At 52.3% G+C, this 23,371-nt stretch overlaps 1 protein-coding gene across 2 annotated transcripts in view; it reads left to right on the forward strand.

Annotated features, from left to right (window-relative positions):
- The window catches only part of PMM2 (phosphomannomutase 2), a 30,198-nt gene extending 8,108 nt beyond the window's left edge, over positions 1 to 22,090 (forward strand). For both annotated transcript variants that reach the window (XM_019988205.2, XM_019988206.2), the window contains 7 exons: positions 977 to 1,088; positions 3,463 to 3,539; positions 4,193 to 4,284; positions 7,421 to 7,520; positions 7,633 to 7,708; positions 11,191 to 11,306; positions 20,648 to 22,090. In XM_019988205.2, coding sequence (XP_019843764.2) covers positions 977 to 1,088; positions 3,463 to 3,539; positions 4,193 to 4,284; positions 7,421 to 7,520; positions 7,633 to 7,708; positions 11,191 to 11,306; positions 20,648 to 20,749 — 675 coding nt within the window. In that variant the 3' untranslated portion in view covers positions 20,750 to 22,090. The remainder of the gene's footprint in view (positions 1 to 976; positions 1,089 to 3,462; positions 3,540 to 4,192; positions 4,285 to 7,420; positions 7,521 to 7,632; positions 7,709 to 11,190; positions 11,307 to 20,647) is intronic.
- The last annotated feature ends 1,281 nt before the right edge of the window (positions 22,091 to 23,371 follow it).

Genomic DNA, 23,371 nt, shown 5'->3' on the forward strand with positions numbered 1-23,371 from the left:
GTACTACTCTTAATGCTTTTTAAAGAAAAAGAGAAGATTGAACTCTAGACGTTTTTGTACTGAAGTTAAGTGGATTCTTTTGCTTTCAGTTTCTGGTAGCTTTATTTGTGAAGATAAGTGTACAATCACAGCTTTATTTATGAAGATATGTGTCCATGTAAGTGTACCATTAAGACTGCCAGCAGCAATGAAACAAGGGTTTAAAAGATACTTTGTGGTTTGCCTAACACAGGGATGTCACTTTATCTCAGTTTAAAATTTATTTCGAATTAGCACATGGGTTGGAATTAGCCACAACTTGAATCCATAAATGCAGTACAGTGTAGCATTTGAAAGGAATGGGTCTATGTGCATTCTGGAAAAATCACAGCTTAATACTGAGAAAGCAAGTCATTGTGCAAGATAGACAATGAGTCCAACTGGTGTTTCAAAAAGTAGAACCTTTTTTTTATGTATGTGCCTACAGACAAGTGTATAAATGCACAGGGAGAAAAACAAGCTGGAGCAAAATACAACAGCTGTTACTGTATTATTTGTGTGTTTTAAGCCAGGTAAAAATTTTAACAAGTTTTTTTTTTTTTTTCTGATAACTTGATGTCCCTAAGTGAAAAGTGAAAGTGAAGTCACTCAGTTGTGTCTGACTCTTTGCAACCCCATGGACTGTAGCCCACCAGGCTCCTCCATCCATGGGATTTTCTAGGCAAGAATACTGGAGTGGGTAGCCATTTCCTTCTGCAGGGGATCTTCTCGACCCAGGATAGAACTCGGGTCTCCTGCATTGCGGGCATACGCTTTACCATCTGAGCCACCAGGGACTCCCCCAGTGTCCAAAAAGCACAGCCAAACAGTAGGTCTTACCTGTAGATGTAGAAGCAGATAGACAAGTAGGAGAGTAAAGGTTGCGTTACTCTTGGGGGTCTTAATCTCCCGATTCCTGCATGTCTCCTGACTGTTTATTTTCCTTTTTGAAATGCAGAAAATTACCAAAGACATGGATTGCTTTCTGCAAAAACTGAGGCAGAAGATCAAAATTGGTGTCGTCGGCGGGTCGGACTTTGAGAAAGTACAGGAGCAGCTGGGAGATGACGGTAGGCTCTGCGTTGCTCGTTAGGTTTTGGTGAAACAGTAACTTCTTGTGAGGTTATCGGGACCCGTCGCCACTTAGTGTCGTGGTTACAGCCCTGAACCCTCCTGCCTGTGGGGCAGCCTTCCTGCTTCTTCGATGGGGAAACATTTTCTCTGCCCTTAGTTTTTCTGTTTTTTGTTTTTTTTTAATCCTATAAATACATTTCTGGAGCTGCTGGTGAAGCATTTGGTACTCAGACACGTGGACAGATGGACCTAGAAACGGTGTCTGTGTCTCGGCCTGGAATCCTTCTTGCTGATATCTGTTAACTGCCTTCCTGGCCTCAGTTTGGGCACCATCCAGACGCCCTGCTCACCTGGGTGCTGAGGGGTCCTGTGGGTCTTCACGCCTACTTCTGTTGTCCGATTGCTCAGTGTTTCCCAGAGTCACCCAAGGCTCCTCCCCGACTAGGGAACCAGAATCCAGACCCCCAGGCCCAGGAAGCCAGAGACTGACGCAGTGGGTCCGCGGGGCCTGGGAATCGTACTTCAGCAACCGCCTTCAGGAGATTCTAGAGCTGCTTATGTAGTGCTGAGTATTGGAGACTGTCTGCTTCTGTCTGTCTTGAAGACTGGGACTACGGATTATTCATCTTCATGGCCCCAGGGCCGCTGGGGTGCCTGAGATGGGGCCCTGTGAGAAACAGTGGGTGGAGACCTCGAGGGCCTGAGCTTTCTCTTTGGCACCATTGACGTCAGGGGCCAAGAACTCTCTGTTGTCCGATGCATCGGACGCTGTTGAACAGCATCTGCGGCCTCTGCTCACTTGATGCCAGCAGCGCCCCCTCACCCAGGGTGACAACCACACGTGCCTCCAGACACCAGAGATGTCCCTCGGGGCAGCGTCACCCCCAGTTGAGAACCACTCCTCGAGACGTAATACCTTCCAGTGAAAATCTGTGTGGGCTGTATGTATCCGACCGGTTACTGAAAGAGTAATCTGTGGGGGCCCTTTAAAACCCTCTGTTCTGGGCTTCCCTGATGGTCCCAGTGGTTCAGACTCCATGCTTCCGCTGCAGGGGTCATGGGTTCAAGTCTCTGGTTGGGGGGCTAAGATCCCGCATGTCTTGGGGTGCCGCCCAAAACAAAGCTTTCTGTTCCTCTTTCACTAATTGTCCTTGTAGGTGCTCTGTTTAGAAACACCATAAACAACATGTTGTTGTTTGTTGTTTAATTTACTCAGTCATGTCTGACTCTTTGCAAGCCCGTGAACTGTAGCCCACCAGGCTGCTCTGTCCATGGGATTTCCCAGATAAGAATACTGGAGTGGGTTGCCATTTCCTACTCTAGGGGATCTTCCCAATCCAGGGATCAACCCTGTGGATTCTATACCACTGAGCCCACCTGGGAAGCCTGTATAAACAACGTAATGGGGCACATTAAGACCCTGTTACCTGGTCCTGATTGCCCTTTCTGCCTCTGATCATGTATTTAACTACAGGCTCAGAGAGGTTTTGTTAGTGTAGGACAGTGTCTTACCTTTCAGAGTGTGAGTGGAAACACCAGATTCAAAATAGTCACGAGCCAGAAGAAAGTGAAAGACCCACCTATATGAGAATCACCTGGGGACCTCGTTCAAATGCAGCGCTTGGCCCCCACCCAACACACTGTGCCTGGGAATCTGCACTATAACAAGCGCCTGAAGTTTGAGACCATCCATGGATATGGGCTTCCCCTATGGCTCAGCGGTAAAGAATCTGCCTCCAATGAAGGAAGTGTGGGTTCGATTCCTGGGTCAGGAAGATCCCCTGGAGGAGGGAATGGCAACCCACTCTAGTGTTCTTGCCTAGAGAACCCCTGTGGACAGAGGAGCCTGGTGGGCTACAGTCCATGGGGTCACACAGAGTCGAACACGACTGAAATGACAGGGTGAACGCAGGCAAGATTGATGTGGGTGGTCTTAAGAATCACCTGAAGAGCTTTTTTGAAAACAGATCATCTGATTCTTAACCCGGCCCCTGCAGGTTCTGATTCAGAAACTCCGGGAACATAGCCTCAAATTCGGCAGGTTTTCCTCACTGTCCGGATGACGCAGGTTACAGTGGGGTTTGGGAGCCATTGTTGGCTTTCACTTGCCTTTACAAATGAACAGGCGGAAGGCAGAGACACGCAGTGACCCACCACCAACTCTCCAGTCTGCAGCCTAGTTGTCATCTGTTAAATTGATAACAAAGCGTCTTTTAAAAAAATTTTTAAGGAGCTTTATTCCACCCTTCCAATCTGTTAAGATAGGTCAGTGTTGGAGTTTAACAGTTTTGTTGGCCACGTGTTAATGAAGAAATAGAAACACAAGGTTCAATTCATTGCATTCTAAAGTTTCTTTTGTTTTGTTGGCAGTTATTAAAAAATATGATTACGTGTTTCCAGAAAATGGCTTGGTAGCATACAGAGATGGGAAACTCTTGTGTAAACAGGTAGGTTTGTAAGTATCCAGACTACGACAGACTACTAGTCAAATGTTTTCTGGAAAGGTACTTAAATGCCTCCAGGGGCTGAATGGTAATGAATTTTCACTCTCGTTTTTTAAATTTTGGATGTTGAACCATGTGACGATTACACATTTCAAATTGCTAACTTAATTTTTACAATTGCTTTTTAAGGGTAATTAATATTTCTGTTATGGTAGCAGAGACCAGTGCAGGCTGCCTTGCTACAGACATTTTTCATGCAGTCCTGTGTAGCTCTTATTACCATTAGGATCATTCTGTTCAGACAGAAGAGGAAACTGAAGTGAAACAAATATGTTTTCTATCCGTGTCTGCAGATATTTTAATGGGATAAAAGCAGCAATGAATAAACTCTTCTGGGGCTTCTAGGAAGTACTTTGAGAGATAATGAACATAAAAATCTTGAGTGATGAAGCAGGAAATGGTTCTGACTGAAGCCCTTTCTGGTTTGCCCAATGTTTTCAGCAAATAAGAAAGGGAGAGGAGGAAGGCAGTGTGGGTGTCACCCAGCCCCGCCAGGTGACCTTCGGCCCGCGGTGGCTGAAAACCTGGCTTGGCTGGAAAGCCATTTGAAAACATCTCCCACTGTGTCAAGTAACATCAACATTTTCTTTATCTAGAATATTCAAGGTCACCTGGGTGAAGCCCTAATCCAGGATTTAATCAACTACTGTCTGAGCTACATCGCGAAAATCAAGCTCCCGAAGAAGAGGTAGGTTTGCTCTTAGCAACGAGGTGCTGCTGGAGTACAGCGTCACATCATCTGGCGGGTTGGGGCTCAGTTAACTCCACAGTGCAGTGCTTACAAGGGGCCACCGGAAACCTTCTGCAAGGCCCGCAGTGGACTAAAGGAAAGTGAAAGGAGAAGTGAGAGTGCAGTCGCTCAGCTGTGTCTGACTCTTTGCGACCCCATGGACTGTAGCCTACCAGGCTCCTCTGTCCATGGGATTTTCCAGGCAAGAGTACTGGAGTGGGGTGCCATTGCCTTCTCTAGTGGATCTTCCCAACTCAGGGATCGAACCTGGGTCTCCCGCATTGTAGACAGACGCTTTACTGTCTGAGCCGCCAGAGAAGTCCTAGCAGTGGACAAATGATTATATAAATGATGGCATGTCCACATGACAGGAATTGAAAGCTCGATGCTTTCAAAGACTGCCAGTCAAGGCCCCTGCCTGTGACAGCAGCGTGGGAAACGCATCAGCCCCAGCTGGGGGGTCAAAACTAGAGGCCCCCGGGCCAAATCCCCCCCCAGATCCAAGTTCACTTGGCCCCCACTGTTCAATACAATCTGAATTAAGTGCTGTCGTTTTTTCATTTTCATCCATTCATTCATTCATTTTTGGCTGTGCTGGGTCTTTGCCGCAACGCATGGGCTTTTTTCTAGCTGTGGCGAGCGGGGCCTACCCCAGGTGCGGTGCAGTGGCATCTTGTTGCGGAGCACTGGACTCCGTGTGCAGCTCGAGGGCTCTAGAGTTCCCGGCTTAATTGCCCAAAAGCATGTGGAATCTTCCCAGACCAGGGATCGAACTGTGTCCCCTGCCTTGGCAGGTGAATTCTTAACCACTGGACCACCAGGGAAGTCCCAGGGCTGTCATTTGAAAGTCTGATTTTAAATGTCCGGGCTCCCGGTTTCTGTTGCATCTGAAGACCCAATAGTTCAATGCCCGCCCTCAGCATGGCAGCAGCTGGCGAGCGGCACAGGCACAGTGCTGCCCCCCACCACCATCTCCAGCCTTTCACAGGCTGTTTGTCTCATTTTTCTGACCTCTCTAGACATTGATTTGTGAACCTGCCTCTTGCTCCAAACACTTATCATCTCAGTTCCCATTTTTAAATAATAATAGTAACATGTACACATGCCACAATTAAAAGATTGGCAGGAAACGGACCGGATGCTAACGGTGGCTGTTTCTGGGTAATGAGGTTACAGGTGGTTTCTTTGAAATACTTTTCATTTTCTTCTGTTTTCTGCACTTACTGTGTGACACCCTAGTGATTAGGAGGTGAAACGTTTCTGAAACGGCAATTGAATCTCAAGAGATGCTGCGCTTTAAAGACTGATTTCCTGAATCAGGTGGCCCTGCTCGGCTCCTCCTCTCAGAGGGCGGGGCTTTTGGTTTTCTCGTCTTTTCTCGTCTGTCCCAGGAAGCGGGGTGGATGAGGCCGGTGGACCTTCAGATCTGTTTTTTTTGTTGGAACTGGGAAGTGACCTATGAGCGTTCGTTACCCTGTGGTGTTGACATTTGCGTAAATTAGAAATTCAGGTCAGTTCAGTCTTTACTTTGAGCTAAGCGTTAAGGGAAAATAAAAAGAGGGTAAGATCCACTCCCGTTCTCAGAGAGGATGTCGTCTAGTGAGAGACCAGCGTACAGAGTTGCGACTGAATTAGCCCAGGGTTCCTGGTGGATTCAGGAGGCAGAGCTGAGACCCTCTGAGCAGCGTTTGCCCACATTTCTCGTGGGCCTCACTCTGTGCCCCGCACAGGTCAGGCAGGTGCAGTGAGATGTCAGATAGTCCAGATCTTCAGGGGGGAAGTGAATGCTTGATCGATTGCCTTAGTCCTGGTGTTAGAAGCCATTCAACAACGCATCAGCCGCCCTCCCTTTCTCGGGAATGAGAGTAATGACGTGTCCTTGAGCTGGGGAAACAATAGAGCTCTTTTACTGACAGTTTAGGACCCACAGGCCTAGGATCCCTGCCCCCGAATGATAACCATTGCCCCCCACCCCCGTGTACATGTAGACGGAGTGGGGGACCAGCCGGGCTGTTCAGAGTCCAGGTCAGCTGGGCGGGGGTTGGGATAGTGTTTCCAGTGTACATATGTTTGCCTCTTTCTCTGCAAGTGGAGCACAGCAGGGGAGGGTCCAGTGAGGGAGACTTTGCCGTTTTCACTTTACCTGATTGAGTATCCATTGCTACTCAGTTAGCAAAGTACTTTTACATAAAGATTTCAGGAGCTCCTTTGGGGGCTTAGAGCGAGTGCCCTTAGCCCCTTTCTGAGGCTCAGAGCGGTGCCCAAGGTCACCTGGTAAACTGTGGCCTGCCTTGGCCTGGAATCTGGTCCCAGCCCCATGCCTGGCGCTCATCTTCACAGTAGTGTTACTGAGCTCACCTGGGATCCTCAGCAGCTTTTCCTGTGTCTCTTTGCTTGGTGAAAAGCAGCATTTCACTAAATCACTGGCCACGATGTCTGGATAGATACTTTCAGATTCCTCGGGGAGCGTGAAGAGCTAGTAATTGTTTCCATAGCTCTTTGCTCGCTGTAACATTCTCTGCCCAAGAGCAGCACTGTCCAGCTGAAATGTAATATATTTTTTGAGCTTTCTGCGGTCCTGGGTTTTTTGGTTTTTAGGAAAGAAAGGAACAAGTGAAATTCATTTTAATATGCTTTATTTAACCAAATGTATCCAAAATACAGTCATGTCAAATGCAGTCAATGTAAAGCGTTATCGGGACCTCCCTGGTGGTCCAGCGGCTAAGACTCCACGCGCCCAATGCAGGGGGCCCACGTTCAATCCCTGGTCAGGGAACTAGGTCTCTCATGCTGCAACTAAGACCCAGCTCAGCCAAATAAGTAAATATTTTAAAAGATAAGGAAAGCCTTATTAGTGAGGATTACACTTTTTCACATGAAATCTCTAAACGCTCGTCTCCGATCGGATCAGCCACAGTTCAGGGCTCACGGGCCACATAGGGCTGGTGACGGCCCACGGCCCAGCACAGCTCCTCCACATGTTGACCGCACCCGCCTCTGCCTGTGGAATTGCCTGCCTCTTAGCCCATCTGTCCTTCTGCCATGTTGCTCAAATGTGTCTCCGGGACCCCTCTCCCCTTCCCCTCCCGCCCAGGGGCACTTTCATAGAGTTCCGTAACGGGATGCTGAACGTGTCGCCGATCGGAAGAAGCTGCAGCCAGGAAGAACGCATTGAGTTCTACGAGCTGGATCAGGTGAGTCTTCCTGAAATAGCCCGGGCATGCGGACACGTGGTGTGCCTGTCTGTGGCCGAGAAAGCCTGCTGTCTACTGCTCTAGACTCTCTGTATCTTTTTGTCTTCCTCAGAAAGAAAACATAAGACAAAAGTTCGTGGAGGATCTGCGAAAAGAGTTTGCTGGGAAAGGCCTCACGTTTTCCATAGGTACCATATGTCCGAGGGGTTCGTGCTGGGAGGTGGCTGTGGGCCAGTGTGCTCTTGGACTTGGACTCAGTTCAAGTTCAGGGCTCATGAGCCACATGGGGCTGGTGACAGCCATACGGCCCAGTCCAAGTTCAGCTCTTGGACTCAGTGCTCAGTTTGCTGATGGGCAGCAGGATTTTACAGGTGGCCCATCCATAAGAGGGAAAGCACTCGCCTGGGACTTCCCCGGCAGTCCTGTGGTTGAGACGCTGCACTCCCAAAACAGGGGGGCGTGGGTTCAATCCCTGGTCGGGGAACTAATCCTGCGTGTTACACAGCACAGTTCAGTTCAGTTCAATCGCTCAGTCGTGTCCGACTCTGCGACCCCGTGAATCGCAGCACGCCAGGCCTCCCTGTCCATCACCAACTCCCGGAGTTCACTCAGACTCACGTCCATTGAGTCAGTGATGCCATCCAACCATCTCATCCTCTGGCGTCCCCTTCTCCTCCTGCCCCCAATCCCTCCCAGCATCCAAGTCTTTTCCAATGAGTCAGCTCTTCGCATGAGGTGGCCAAAGTACTGGAGTTTCAGCTTTAGTATCATTCCTTCAAAAGAAATCCCAGGGCTGACCTCCTTCAGAATGGACTGGTTGGATCTCCTTGCAGTCCAAGGGACTCTCAAGAGTCTTCTCCAACACCACAGTTCAAAAGCATCAATTCTTCGGCACTCAGCTTTCTTTATAGTCCAACTCTCACATCCATACATGACCACAGGAAAAACCATAGCCTTGACTAGACGAACCTTTGTTGGCAAAGTAATGTCTCTGCTTTTGAATATGCTATCTAGGTTGGTCATAAGTTTCCTTCCAAGGAGTAAGCGTCTTTTAATTTCATGGCTGCAGTCACTATCTGCAGTGATTTTGGAGCCCAAAAAAATAAAGTCTGACACTGTTTCCACTGTTTCCCCATCTATTTCCCATGAAGTGATGGGACCAGATGCCATGATCTTAGTTTTCTGAATGTTGAGCTTTAAGCCAACTTTTTCACTCTCCACTTTCACTTTCATCAAGAGGCTTTTTTGTTCCTCTTCACTTTCTGCCATAAGGGTGGTGTCATCTGCATATCTGAGGTTATTGATATTTCTCCCGGCAATCTTGATTCCAGCTTGTGTTTCTTCCAGTCCAGCGTTTCTCATGATGTACTCTGCATATAAGTTAAATAAGCAGGGTGACAGTATACAGCCTTGACTTACTCCTTTTCCTATTTGGAACCAGTCTATTGTTCCATGACCAGTTCTAACTCTTGTTTCCTGACCTGCATACAGATTTCTCAAGAGGCAGATCAAGTGGTCTGGTATTCCCATCTCTTTCAGAGTTTTCCACAGTTTCTTGTGATCCACACAGTCAAAGGCTTTGGCATAGTCAATAAAGCAGAAATAAATGTTTTTCTGGAACTCTCTTGCTTTTTCCATGATCCAGCGGATGTTGGCAATTTGATCTCTGGTTCCTCTGCCTTTTCTAAAACCAGCTTGAACATCAGGAAGTTCACAGTTCACGTATTGCTGAAGCCTGGCTTGGAGAATTTTGAGCATTACTTTACTAGCATGTGAGTTGAGTACAATTGTGCAGTAGTTTGAGCATTCTTTGGCATTGCCTTTCTTTGGGATTGGAATGAAAACTAACCTTTTCCAGTCCTGTGGCCACTGCTGAGTTTTCCAGATTTGCAGCACAGCCTAAAATAAATTTTTGAAAAATAAAAACCACTCTCCTGCAGAATCAGCCGTAGCAGCAACTTGCCAGACTAGAAGATGAATTCCAGGCTGCTGGTTCTGAATCCTCACCCAGCAGGATTCTCCTCCCAATGCTTCTTCTGCTCAAAAACCAGAGCATCTTGCTTGATGAACTGTGTGTGACGAAGGGGCTTCCCAGGTGGCACTTGTGGTAAAGAATCCACCTGCCAAGGCAGGAGATGAAAGAGACTCAGGTTCAATACCTGGGTCAGGAAGCTCTCCTGGAGAAGGGAATGGCCACCCACTCCAGCATTCTTGCCTGGAGAACCCTGTGAACAGAGGAGCCTAGAGGGCTACAGGCCTTGACTGAACACACACACACGCACACACGTGCGCTTGAAGAGTAAGAACTTATCCGCACACCTTTGGGCAGAGGACAGCACGTGGGTGACTCCGTAGAAGAGATGGGACAGGGCAGGGGTCGGAGGGGGCCCGTTAGGTCAAGTAAGTCAAATGTGTCTGAAATCCTGTAATATGTGACCAGCAGAGAACCTTAGAAGTCACTTGGGCTGATTTTACAGATCAAGAAACGGGGCCCAGAAAGGAGCAGGCTCTCGTCTAGGTTCCCGGAGCTTCTGCCGACAGTGACCGGCCTGCGCGGCTGTTTCTGTGTCTGATGCAGAGCCCCTCTTGCAGTGCTGGGCGTCTCCACTTTGCAATCAGGTGGAACACGCCCAGCTTTAAGCAGACAGGTTTCTACTGTCAGTGCTGGTGAGCCATTTCTTAAAGCCCTCTTCTTTCACCAGCTCTAATAAGCAAGCATACACTTGCCAGAAAACTAGAGCTGCAGGGGGACTCTGTGTAAAAGATAAATGGGTGGGCTGTTAAGTGTCCCAACAAAGCCTTGAAAGGGTTTTTTGTTGCCCATGAAAGCTGTGTGGAAAATCGCCGTCTGTGGGATTTTCATTTTCCTGCACAGCAAGGGGGGTGCATCCTGCTGTTGGGAGGACGCAGCAAGAGCGTGGTGTGGCTGGAGGTGAGCAGGGCTGCAGCAGGCCCTTGGCAGCGTGCGCGCCAGGCTGCTTCAGCGTCTGACCCTGCCCTGCAGAGGCAGATGTGGTTCTCACTCTGAGTCAGCATGCTGCGTCTCTTCTTCAGACTTCAGATTTTTAGATTTTAAGTGAAATGATGTTGGGAGCGGGGGAAGCGTAATGCCAAAATTAATTTCTAGGGACTTCCCTGGTGGTCCAGTGGTTAGGACTTCGTCTGCGAATACAGGGGTGGCAGGTTCTATCGCTGGTCAGGGACCTAAGATCCCACATGCCTCCGGGCCAAAAAAACAAAACATAAAACAGAAGCAAGATTGTAACAAGTTCAGTAAAGACTTTAAAAATGAGCCACATCAAAAAATATATGTATATATCCATACCTTAACTAAAAATAAGACAACCACAGCAATAATTATTTAGGGGAAAAACAAATTCCTAGAAGCTACCCCTACTGCTACTGCTGCTAAGTCACTTCAGTCATGTCCGACACTGTGCGACCCCATAGATGGCAGCCCACGAGGCTCCCCTGTCCCTGGGATTCTCCAGGCGAGAACACTGGAGTGATTGAAGTTACCCCTAAAGTATGGTAATTAGCAAGCCAGGGTAATAAAAGTCAACCTTGGGGCTCCAGTTACAGACTAGCTTGAAGTGCATGTTTTTTTCAGTGACACATCATTAACCTCCTTTGCATCTCTGGCTTGTGTGTCTCCCACCCCACTTGGCAGGAGGCCAGATCAGCTTCGATGTCTTCCCCGATGGCTGGGACAAGAGGTACTGCCTGGGACACGTGGAGAAGGACGGCTATAAGACCATCTATTTCTTCGGCGACAAAACCATGCCAGTAAGTATGGAAGGGTGTTAGCAGCCGTGTTGTTCAGTTTGGGTTGAGGGGAAGGACAGACAGAGGGGCTTTTTCCCCCTACCACACACACTTCGCCCAGCAGCCTGGCTGACACTGGGTGGTGGCTTCTGTCCTGCGGGGTGTCTCTGCGCTCAGACACCTGCCGCCTCTGGAGGTAAGGATAGAGCCTTTCAGTGTGGTGTTGAGTGTCGCCCACCCGAGCACCTTCCAGAACAAGACCTGGGGCTGTCATCATACCCTCTTTGCGTTTCAAAGCCCTTACCCTTTTTATTTTTCACCGTATTTTTCTCAGAGGCATTCGTCTTGATTAGGCGCAAGGAGCCCTGAATGGTAGGAGAGTGGGAATCTCGTGGGTCTGACATTCAGGAGAGATGAGAGGTGCAGGGTCAGATCTGGGCATCACTCACAGGGTAGGGGGCCGTCCCGGGGGCACGGTCAGGAACCCCCGGTCCAGGACTGAATCTGAACTGGGGGCTGAGAGCAGAGCCCAGTGTGGAGAGGCCAGCACCAGCCAAAGGGATTTCCCCAGAGCCTCGAGGCTCTCTTGAGGACAGGCGGGTCTCCGCGAGCCCGACCAAGAGGCGTTGCCGCCATCAAGGCCCCGAGGAGGTGCACCCCTAATGGCCACTGCCCGGCCAAGGGCCGCCTCCCTTCAGCGTCTCTCACCTCGTGTCCCTCTGCTTCCCCACGGGCCACCCAGTGGTAGCTACCTTGCTGTCAGGCTCCTGTCTCAGGCTTTGTGGCTGCACTGCAGCAGCCAGTGCTGCAGAAAGACTGCATGGACGGAGTCTTTAATTCCTCCAGCAAAAACCCAGGGTTTTGCTGTTTTACCAAAGTCTGTTCCACGTGGGAGGCTTCCAAGGTGGTGCTAATGCTAAAGAATCCACCTGCCAGTGCAAGAGACATAAGAGATGGAGGTTCGATCCCTGGATTGGGAAGATCCCCTGGAGGAGGAAATGGCACTCCAGTGTTCTTGCCTGGAGAATCCCACAGACAGAGAAGTCTGGCGGGCTACAGTCCACGGTGTTAGAAAGAGTCAGACATAACTGGGCAACTTAGCACACGCGTTCTACGTGGACCTGCCTTTTTCAGTAAGAGCTCCACTTGCTAGTCTTCCTGCAGGAAAGGACTTCCAGATAGTATAGTCTCAAGGCCTGCTTTCTGAATTATAAAACTGGGGGACTTGCCTGGTGGTCCAGCGGTTGGGACTCCAAGCTTCCACTGCTGCGGGCCTGGGTTCAATCCCTGGGCAGGGAACTAAGATCCCACAAACGGAGTGGCGTGGCCGGAAAAAAAATTATAAACCTGGGTCTCAGTGAGGTTAACCTTCCCAAGGTCACACAGCTAATGGTAGAGCTGGCGACCCCAGAGCCGGCTCCCCACAATGAGTATACTTCCTAGTCCCCAGACCGTCTCTCCAGTTCTATCTTGTTCCCCAGCAAACCCCGTGCTTCTCAGGAGCTGTATCACTGAGCCTTTCTCTCAGTGATGGAGAGAAATGGTTTATAACCACCTCCTTTTGTTGAAATGCTTTGAGGCAGAAGTGCTTTTGAATTCAGGCAAAGAATTGGGGGAAGAAAGTCACTGTCTGAGGCAAAGCGAGCGAATGATATTACCCCCAGGATCTAAGGGATGGCCTGAGACCTCCCCCGTCCCCCCAGCTTTGAGCCGGTCCTTGTAGTCTGAGAAGCAGGCTCTTCAGACGGGCCAAGACAGAATATTCTGTGACCATGGCCTTCTTGCTCTGCGTAAACAGCCATCTGAGGCCTTAGTTGGGGCTTTGCAGAGTGGAGTGCACTCCTTGAGGTAATCAATAAAATACTTCTTTGGGGAATTTTTCATGTAGGAATTAGAGAGTTGTCTGTTTAAGAACTGCCTTACCACACATCAGTCTGTTTTGTGGTTTATTATTGTTGTTTTAACTTTTATTGGAGTATGTGCTGTGCTGGGCGTAGTCACTCAGTCGTGTCCGACTCTTTGCAACCCCATGGATCATAGCCCGCCAGGCTCCTCTGTCCACAGGGATTCTCCAGAATAAGAATACCGGAGTGGGTTGCCATCCCCTCCTCCAGAGGATCTTCCCGACCCAAGAATTGAACCGGGGTCTCCTGCATTGCAGGCGGATTCTTCACCAGCTGAGCTACCAGGGAAGCCCTTACTGGAGTATAGTCACTTTTTAATGTTCTGTTACTTTCTGCAGTACAGCAGTGAATCAGCTGTGTATACACATCACCCCTCTCTTTTGGATTTCCTTCCCACTTACGTCACCACAGAGCATTGAGTAGGGTGCCCTGTGCTATGCAATTGGTTCTCGTGCGTGCGTGCTCAGTCACGGAGTCATGTCTGACTCTTTGTGACCCTGTGGTCTGTCACCCACCAGACCCCTCTGTCCCTGGGATTTCCCAGGCAAGAACGCTGGAGTGCATTGCCGTTTCCTCCTCAAGGGATTTTCTCAACCCAGGGACTGAAAAATCCCTGTGTCTCCTGCTTTGGCGGGAGGATTCTTTACTACACATAGTAGTGTATCAGTTACCTTCTTTTTTAATCTTACATACCTTTAAAAAATGGGTGCTGCGAAATGGAGGTCCCCCTCCCCCCGACTCAATCCTTAATTAATAGGCATTCATTGTAGAAAATTAGAAGCGGCATGAGGAGGAAAGTAGAAGGCACTTGTGAGTCGCAGCTGGCCCGCCGCCCAGCCTGTTCGCACGTCTGTCCATGACCCCAACTGTGGACCTGGCACGTTCCCTCGTTTCGTTTCTGCTTTTCTTCTCAACATACTTCATTCCCGCCCCTGCATCAGGGAATATATTTTGAAGACAAACGTTTGATGGCCGTATAACATTCTAGCGTTCAGGCACAGTCTGTTGACCCACTTCCCTAGCAGAGGCCGTTTTGGGTTGCGGCTCTTTGCTCTCGTAACGAACACTGTGGTGAACCCTTCTTGCGTCATCCTTGGCCCTCTTCTCTGATCTTCTTTGTCAGTGGTTTTCCCGGAAATGGGAGTTAGCTGCCCAGCCCTCTAACTCTTTTACCGTCCCGACGCACAGAGCAGCTCAGGCGCTAGCTTTACGCTTCTCCTATTCGGTGACAGACATTCTGAAAGCTGTTTTTTCCCTTTGTGCCAGGCAAATGTCTTTGCTGGCTTCCAGGGAGGTGGCACCTGAGCTGAGTACTGGGTGAAAAACCATTTCCCTGCCAAGCTCAGCAGATTCAGTTTCCCTCTGATGGGATCTGACGTTGTATGGGGTCCCCCATGTCTTCCCCGACCCCCAGCCCACCCTGAGCACCTCCAGAGAGCAGAGGGGAGAAGTAAGAGGCTGGCCTTTGCTTTTCTAAACTCTTGTCAGTGCTGGGAACCCCCTCATCCTCTCCAGCAGTCAAAACAACCAGTGTCCTAAACCCAGCTCAGAGTTCAGGTTGAAGGCCCTGGGTCCAGCCTTGGGGCCTCAGTTTGCCATGGGGAGGGAGCCAGCCAGGGCTCGGGAAGAAGACCCAGACCACTCTGCCTCGCTCTCTGGGGGGCTGCCAAATCATCCCCAGCCTTCCTGAATTCCCAGGCAACAGTGCTTCTGCCTGTTTAATGCTTTTTGTAAAAAACATATTGGCTTTAAGTCGCTGCAGCATGAAAACACATCTGAACCCTTCGTGAGCACTACCCACTGATGGACTCTGACTCCGCAGTTCCGCTCTGGTTGATTCAGCTCGCAATTCTCCCCTCCATGTGTAGAAAGGGCTTCAGAGAGGGGCCGGCCCAGCTAGGACCCCACCCTTCACAGGAGGAGACAGAGTGAACACAGCACAATGCCAGGTAGCCTGAAACAGCCAGAGCGGGGTAACAGGCTGCGTGACTGTCTAAAGACAGAGAAGTCCTCTCTCCTCACGTTTGCGCGTCTGGACACACAGGGAGTCTGAAAAGATACCCCGGAAACAAACCCCAGAGTTAACTGTGAGGGTAGGGGTGAGGAGGGGAGAGGGACTGCCCGCTGTGACCAGATCCGATTCTTTACATTTCTGAACTGCCTGAAGGTGCTATCTATTGAAAACTAAAACTTTAAACTGTCTAATTGAAAAAGGGAAGAAGACGAAACTTCTCAAGTACTTCCTCAGCGCCAGACCCTGAGCTGGACACTTCCACAGGGTCTGCCCCGTCCCCACCGCAGCTGGGGAAGGCAGGGGCCCCATAGACGGTCAGCCCCTGAGTGGGCTCTGGAAGCCCCTCCCTAGTCATTCTCTCCCCTCATTCCAAAGCACTGCGATCACTCTCCCTAAAACCCACATGGTGGAGAGGGGCAGTGGGCTTGAGTACCCAAATCTGCACCCCCAGAAGCTCGGCGCAGTGACCACAAGCGAGTCTGTCTCTTCCTGGGCCTCAGTTCCCTGGGCCGTCCACTGGGGGTATGGGTCCCCTTCCGAAGGCTCGAGAACAAAGTGAGGTCTTAATAGGGCAGGCAGTGGGGTAAGCCTAGCCTGCATCCAGGAGCCACTGCCTTTAAGCAAGTTAGGATAAGGCTCACCTGGGACTGAGGACGCTTTGTGAGGTTGGGGCCCACAGGGCGGATGACGCGTCACCGTTGTGAGTGGTACCCAGCCACCCTCGAGATGCTCGTAGGTCTTTAGCCGCAGTCAGGACTTCCTCGCCGTGCCCAGCATCTCAAGGCATCTCCAGGACCCCCAGCAAAAGCACTGTGTCCTGGGGTTAGACCCGCCTCACTCACTACTCCTTTGTCTGGTGAAATCTAAGGACTAGGTCTCAGGTGGCTGATGGCAGGCTTTGTTAGCGGGGTGAGGGGAGCCCCCCGGAGGAGGTTGGACCAGATTAAAGGGTCTCAGCCTGGCCGAGAAGACCCCTGTGCCCCCGCTGAGAAGAGCAAAAGCTAGAATGGGGTGCAGAGGAGCCACAGGTTCCAGCTGTCCACCAGGGGCCCGCCTTCCTTCCAGACACGACAGTCCATGGCCTCCCGGGGCCAGAGGACAGGACGGTGGCTGACTGGACCGGGCCCGCCCCAGCATTCCTGCTCAGGGAGAGCGGGCCCCCAGGGGGCACTGGTGTTCACAGCATCAGCTTCCCGAGCCAGGACCCCTCACAGCTCTAAACCCCTTTTTATGGATCAGAGGTAGGATATGCCAGAGCCATCAGCAGACCAGAAGGGTCAGTCATCCAGGGACTTCAGCCCAACAGCCAGCTCGCTTTCCACCACCCCTGGCCGGGTCATCTTGTGTGTGCACGTTCTGTTCAGTCATGTCCGACTCTGTGACCCCATGGACTGTGGCCCACCAGGCTCCTCTGTCCATGGGATTTTCCAGGCAGGAATACTGGAGTAGGTTGCCATTTCCCCTCCAGAGGGCCTTTCCGATGCAGGGGTCGAACCCACGTGTCTTGCATCTTCTGTGTTGGCAGGTGGGTTCTTTACCACTGAGCCGCCTGGTAATCACTAGGACTGAAACCACTGGTTCTCGGCCCTGGAGGCAACATTGGAGTCACCTGGTTCCTTTCAAAACCTCAGGTCCCTGGTGCCAGGCTCTTACTATTTTTTACCCTGTTTACTTCTTTCTAGGAAAAAAAAGAAATCAGTACTATTCTCTAAGGGCATTCATTTTCAAACATTAAAATTGTTTGAGGTTGTGGTCAAATCAGTTCAGTCGCGTCCAACTCTGGCCCATGGACTGCAGCACACCAGGCTTCCCTGTCCATCTCCAACTCGTGGAGCTTGCTCAAATTCATGTCCATCAAGTCGGTGATGCCATCCAACCACCTCATCCTCTGTCATCCCCTTCTCCTCCCGCCTTCAATCTTTCCCAGCATCAGGGTCTTTTCCAATAAGTCAGTTCTTCGCATCAGGTGGCCATGGTGTTGGAGTTTCAGCTTCAGCCTCAGTCCTTCCAATGAATATTCAGAACTCATCTCCTTTAGGATTGACTGGTTGGATCTCCTTGCAGTCCAAGGGACTCGAGTCTTCTCCAACACCACAGTTCAAAAGCATCAATTCTTCGGCACTCAGCTTTCTTTATAGTCCAGCTCTCAATCCATACACGACCACTGGAAAAACCATAGCCTTGACTAGACGGGCCTTTGTCGGCAAAGTGAGATTGTTCTCACCCACGAAGAACAGCACACATGGCAGTCAGGTGGGGAGCCCCCAGACCCACGGCCTGCTGCCCGAGCCCCAGGCGCCTGGCCCTCAGGTGGCTGGAGATACCCTGAGGTGGGAGCTCTCAGAGTTACCCAGGCCTCTGGCCCCCCATCTTTTGTTCTTTCCCAGTCTTTGTGACGAATTTTTTAAGCTCTTGCAGTGACTGTCACCTGCCACCAGGGGGCGAATCCCTGCTCTGGGCCGAGGCCTGGTCTTGGAGGCCTTTGTACCCCTGACAAGTAGAGATTTGCCAAGTGCCTGCTGGACTCCCCGGGGTAAACATCCTCGTGCAGCCGCAGAGCCTGGCTGTGCAGTGGGCGGGTGTCCACGCAGCCCAGACCCCCTGGAAGTCATGTCGCGTCTGTGGCTTGCGGGAACCTGGGTCGGGGACACTGAGCCCTGCTCCCCTTCTTTATCTCCAGCGTCGGCATAATCAAGTTTCACTGGAACCCTCTCCCCTGCAGCCAAGACCTTGGCCTCTCTGGGATTAAATATTAATGGGCGGCCTGGGCTGAGCCAGGGCCTCTCCTTCAGGCCGGCCAGGTTCACCCCAACGGAAACACAACCGCTTATTCATCCTTCCGCCCCCTCCCTCTTCTCCCAGGAAACCAGAGCTTTGTTCTGGAGCTTGGGGAAGCTGAGTCTGGTAACCTCGGTGCATATGTAAATCCAGTTTTGAAATTTCCACTATTTCCTGTCCTCCGAAGTGTTATTACCGAAGCCGAAGCCATATTTTTCTCGAGGGCGGTGCCCTCACTAGCTTGGTGTTTGGGTTCTGCTTCTCCCGACCTCCTTCCGAGTCTGGCTGGCGAGGTCTGTGCCGCCCAGGAGGAGCCTGCTGTGCTCTGAGGCCAGGTCCCCGCGGGAGAGGCCTGTGGGTGGTTCCGCTTTCACAGGTGATCTGAATATCTGGACCTTGGCTCGATACAAGCCAGGGGCTTATATAGCAGTGGGGCTGACTTAGGTCCAGAGACAGCTCCCCTACCTGCCCGCACCCCCGCCATCAGGGCTGGAGGATGCTCATGCCAAGTGAGGCTGTGGTGGGCACCCAGCTGTCCCCGCACGGGACGCCCTCCCCAGGGGGTGGGTGTGGCGGCTCTGAGCCTGGTTGCCCCAGAGGTCCTGCTCCCCAGGTGGTGTCTTCTGTCCGCCTTGCTCCCTGCCTGGCGGCAGGCACCTCCTCTGCTCCCCCTTTGGAGTCCTCACCTTGCCCCGACCCGTTCTCCAGAAGGACCCTCTTGTGATGGGAACCTGATGGTGTGAAGCCTGGCTCCCTGGAGGCTTGGCGTGAACCCCCGCTCCTCCCTGCGGGTTCTCAGGGGCAGCCTTTCCCGGATGGGCGGTCACTGTCTTCTCCGTCGCCTCCCTTCCTTCAGCCCCTCCCTGCATTCTTTACAGCTGCCAGCGGAGCCGTCTGGGTCGGTCTCAGAGACCAGCTCGGAAGGCAGCCTGTCAGTGGACTTTGCCACTGTCCCTCGAGCTTCTGAGCCCAGGCCAGGCGGGTCGTGGGTGCTCCCTCCCTCCAGGGTCCCTCCAGGGTCCGTGAGTGGCGCAGCAGTGAGAATGCCCGGGGGCGCTGGGCGTCTGCACGGGGCAGGGCTTGGTTCTCCCTTTGTTGTCAGATGCCGTTAGGTGCGATGTGCTGGCTTCCCCACACCCGGCCGGCCCTAAGAGAAACCTTTCGTTTCATCTTAAGAATTGGTTTCACACATACTTGTTTTGGTGGTGTTTTGTTTTTCAGATATTTACTCGTCTATTTATTTGGCTGCGTCTTAGTTGCGCCACTCAGTATCCTTAGTTGAGGCCTGTGGGATCTAGTTCCCCGACCGGGGATCGAACCCCGGGCCCCCTGCTTTGGGAGAGCGGGGTCTTAGCCACTGGACCACCAGGGAAGTCCCACACACGTATTTGTCTAGGAGACACCGGCTATGAAGTGGGAGCTGGCTGGCTGACCAGAGTCCTTTTGTGGGACATAAATTTGTGAGGCCCACGTAAGGTCTGGCCCGCTTCTGGGAATGCACCTTCCCCAGCACAGCTCCAAGGTCACGGCTCCCAAAGTGGCTCCACCCAGCTCACCTGGGCCCCCGCAGCTGACTGTTCTGGGTCTGTGAACCTCACTACCTCCACCTTCTGCTTGGGGGTGGCTGGTTCTTACAAAGACGAGAGCAGCTGCAATTTCAGGTGTCAGTCGTTTAAAAAGTTGTCAGATTTTTTTTTTTTTTTAAGATTTTTTAATTAGGCTGCTTATCCATTTTTATAAGGAAAGTGTAGGAATTTCCATGAGAAGGAAAGCAGGGGCAGGGCCTGGGGTGTGGAAGCAGCATTTCCCTGAGACAGGTGTGACTGGGGAAGGCGCGGCACTGGCTCTGGGGCTGGGGGGACCCACGATCACGGACCCCCTCCCCCTAGCATACCCAGGTCCTCCAGACACGTGCCCTCAACTCCTGGGGGCGCAGTGGGCGAGGGAAGCAAGAAAACAGGTCCCCACACTCGCTGAGCCCCAGGGGCTGCCCCAGGACCGCTCGTCCACCGGTGGCCTCTGCACCTCTGGCACGGTTCCGCCACGATCCCCCTTTCACAGACGGAGAGCCGCCCACAGCGCCCCCGTCGCCGGTGCTGGAACCAGGATCTGAGCCCAGGTCAGCAGGCTCGGGCTCCAGGCACGTGGGCCTGTTGAAGCTTAATAAATCACACGCAGCCACACGCGTGGCCAGTCATGCATCTGTCAAGCCAGCCACACGCGTGGCCAGCGTCAGCTCAGAGATGGACCATGTCCATGGTCCCAGGAAGTTCAAGGGCAGCGCAGCTCTGGCCCGTCTGCCCTTCCCTGTGACCTGTTAGGAACATATGGGTGCGGTTAAAGCAAATCGATGGCTGTGAGATTCCTGTCACCCACTGTGCTGCTTTCTTGATAGAAAAATAAGCCTTAGGTCTTCGGGAACATTGTGATTTCTTCCACAGGCATAATTACATGTTCCTAGCTGAAGGCAGTTCAAGGGAAGGTGAAAAACCCTTTCTTGGTAGCAGCTGTACCGGGTTGTTCCTCTCCTGGAATGGTAGCTGCAGAGAGATGCTCCCAGTAAAACACGAGGTCCGCATTTCTCTGGTGGTCCCAGGCCGGGGTGGCAGGGGCCAAGGCCCAGGGCAAACCAGGTGGCGCCCTGCATCCGCCTCGTGTCTTCACAGGGCGGGAATGACCACGAGATCTTCACAGACCCCAGGACAGTGGGCTACACAGTGGCGGCGCCGGAGGACACGCGCAGGATCTGCGAGGAGCTCTTCTGCTGACCGGCCTGCACCCCATGGGAGGGGTTGCTCCCTGTGGGAGGGCTCCCCCCAGCCCACCCTGCAGTCCTCGCTACCATCCCCGCTGGGCAGGGGAATCGCCCTCCGTTTTCAGGGCCAGAGAAAAAGGCTTGTCAAGAATGGTTCCCAGGACTGCCTCCAGCAGAGAGTTACATCCCCACCCGTCTCCGACCACCCCCACTCTACCCGATACGTGCAGTCACAGTGCCCCTGGGGGTTTTGTTTTTAAACTTCCCCATCATTCCAGAACAGTCCAGAGAGAATGAAATGAGTGAGCCTGGACCTTCCCTCTTCATGGGTCTCGTGGAAAATGTAACAGATGTTCATGCTGGGACCCCCTGCATCAGCACTGGAAGGGGGCTCTCTTGATGAGAAAGGACAGGACGTTTATGATGAGGCCGACCCCAGCACAGACAGTTAAGACATTTCCAGAAATGAAGCCCATGAGTGTCTGCGCTGGCCCAGTGACCACTGACCCCTGGGACTTTGCACGTCACTCGCTGAGGACTCGGGGTAGCTCCATATCCACTACACATTGAAGAGCCCGCTGGTTCCGGAGACATGGACGGTGCAACCAACAGCCCCGCCGAGAACTGGCCCGCAGGCCGCCCGAGATGCTGCTCTGAGCCCCAGCCCCGCGAGTGCCGAGGCCTTCACACTTCACTCCTCAGGGATCAGGGAAGGGCCTGAGCTGCTAACAGATCTGGAGCCCGGTCTTTGAATAAGAAGCCCGCCCCCTCCCTCACTCCCTCACCCAGACTTGGACCCCAGGGCTGGAGCAGCTCTGTCAGGCCTCTAACCCAGTCTCCCCTCTCTCCTGCCTCCTGCAAGTTCCTGTGGCTGGAAGGACAGCAGCTCTGGCCCTCACCCAGAGCATGGACATGAGCTTTCCAAGAAAACGGTTCACACATCATTGTTCAGCTTTGGTCCCTCCAGACCGGGGTGGGGTCAGTCCAGGCGTGACCTCTGCTGGGGACTCTCAGACCTGAAGCTGAATCTGGGGGTGGGGGAACTGGAGAGGGGTGTTCTGCCACCCCACTAGTTGGTCCCCACCAGGTGCCTTCATCACAGAGGAACCTGGTTCCGCCCTAGCCTCCCCTGAGCCCAGCTTGTCTTAGCCTGGAAGAGACAAGCAGCACCGGTCTGGAGGTCAGCCCCCACCGGCCCTGCCCGCAGTCACGTGCTAGGGTGACCGTTCTCAGTGGTCCCCAGGACTCAGCAGTCCTGGGGCATCTTTCCTGGCTGGATTTTAAATGATACTGTAATGATCTTTCAAAATGAAAAGTAGCAAATTAAAGTGATTTTATTGGTTCCTGTTTCTCATTCCGATTCCTGTTTTGTCCCTGGGTGGTTCAATGAGCCGGTGCCTACTCAGATTCTGGGGGAAAAGCTCAGCCCTTTGGGACCCGAGAGTCGCTCTTTTCGATGCAGTGGTTTCCACGATGTTGCAGGATGGTAACTGCAACTGGCGCAGACCCTTCATGCTTCTCTGTCCTCTGGGTTAGTACCCAGTGGGCCCTACAAGTCTCTGTAACTTCTTATGTCAGTTGAGTCTTAACCTTACTCAGACTGTCACAACCCTTATAACTGAGGTGGAGGGTGTGCTGTTTCCCTGCCCTGCTTGGAGCTCCCCTGAGCAGGTCCCCAAGGCCGGCCCCACCCCCACCCTGCACTGTCAGAATTCCCTCAACCTGCTTCCCATTCTCCAGATGACCTCGGACCTCCCGCCATCCTTCTGCTTCTGTAGTCTTATCCCAGGTCCAGCCCAGCCCAAGCTCCCCCAGTTATGTCATCCATCTCTTCTTTATTTAGACATTCTCCCAGGTGGTTCAGATGGTAAAGAATCTGCCTGCAATTCAGGAGACCCAGGTTCTATCCCTGGGTCTGGAAGATCCCCTGGACAAGGGAATGGCTACTCATTCTAGTACTCTTGCTGGGAGAATCCCATGGACAGAGGAGCCTGGCAGGCTACGGTGCAAAGGATAGCATAGAGTTGGACGCGAGTGAGCATGGAGGCTCAGATGGGATATAGTCCCCACCACACACACAACTGAACTGACTTTTCATAAGAGCCTTGGAAGAGTGGGAGCCGCCGCTCACTTCATCATCCCCAGAAAATCCTGTGAGGCAGAGTGTGAACCCTGACAGGTGAGGGAAGTCCCTCCCTGCCTTCAAGGTTCCAGGACAGTAGACACTGCGGCAAGAGATGTAAACACAGTAGCTCAGTGTTGAGCAAAAGGGAAGCAGAGAGGTCACCCCAGGTCAGCCTGGGGCTGTTAAGAAAGCTTCCCGCCTCCCTCTGGCCCTTCCCCAGGCCCCACCCCACCCCTACCCGCAGCACTCTGGAAGCTGACCTGGGCTCGAGGGCATAGGAAACCTCAGGGGAAAGACCACACCAGCAGCTACCGGTGCCAGGAAGGCCCTTATGAACCTCGGTGAGGGGCTTGAACTTGATCCCAAGGGAGGGATCTGCGTGACAGGTCTGTCCAGCTCCCGGGCAGGGAGTGACTGGAGGCCCGGCGAAGAACCAGTCGGGCAGACCGGGCAGACATCTGGGTGCGTCTGGGCAAGGCGAGGCAGCCTTGGCGGCCCAGATTCACTTCC

The sequence above is a fragment of the Bos indicus genome, chromosome 25 (assembly GCF_029378745.1).
Source record: "Bos indicus isolate NIAB-ARS_2022 breed Sahiwal x Tharparkar chromosome 25, NIAB-ARS_B.indTharparkar_mat_pri_1.0, whole genome shotgun sequence".
Taxonomy (NCBI): Eukaryota; Metazoa; Chordata; class Mammalia; order Artiodactyla; family Bovidae; genus Bos; species Bos indicus.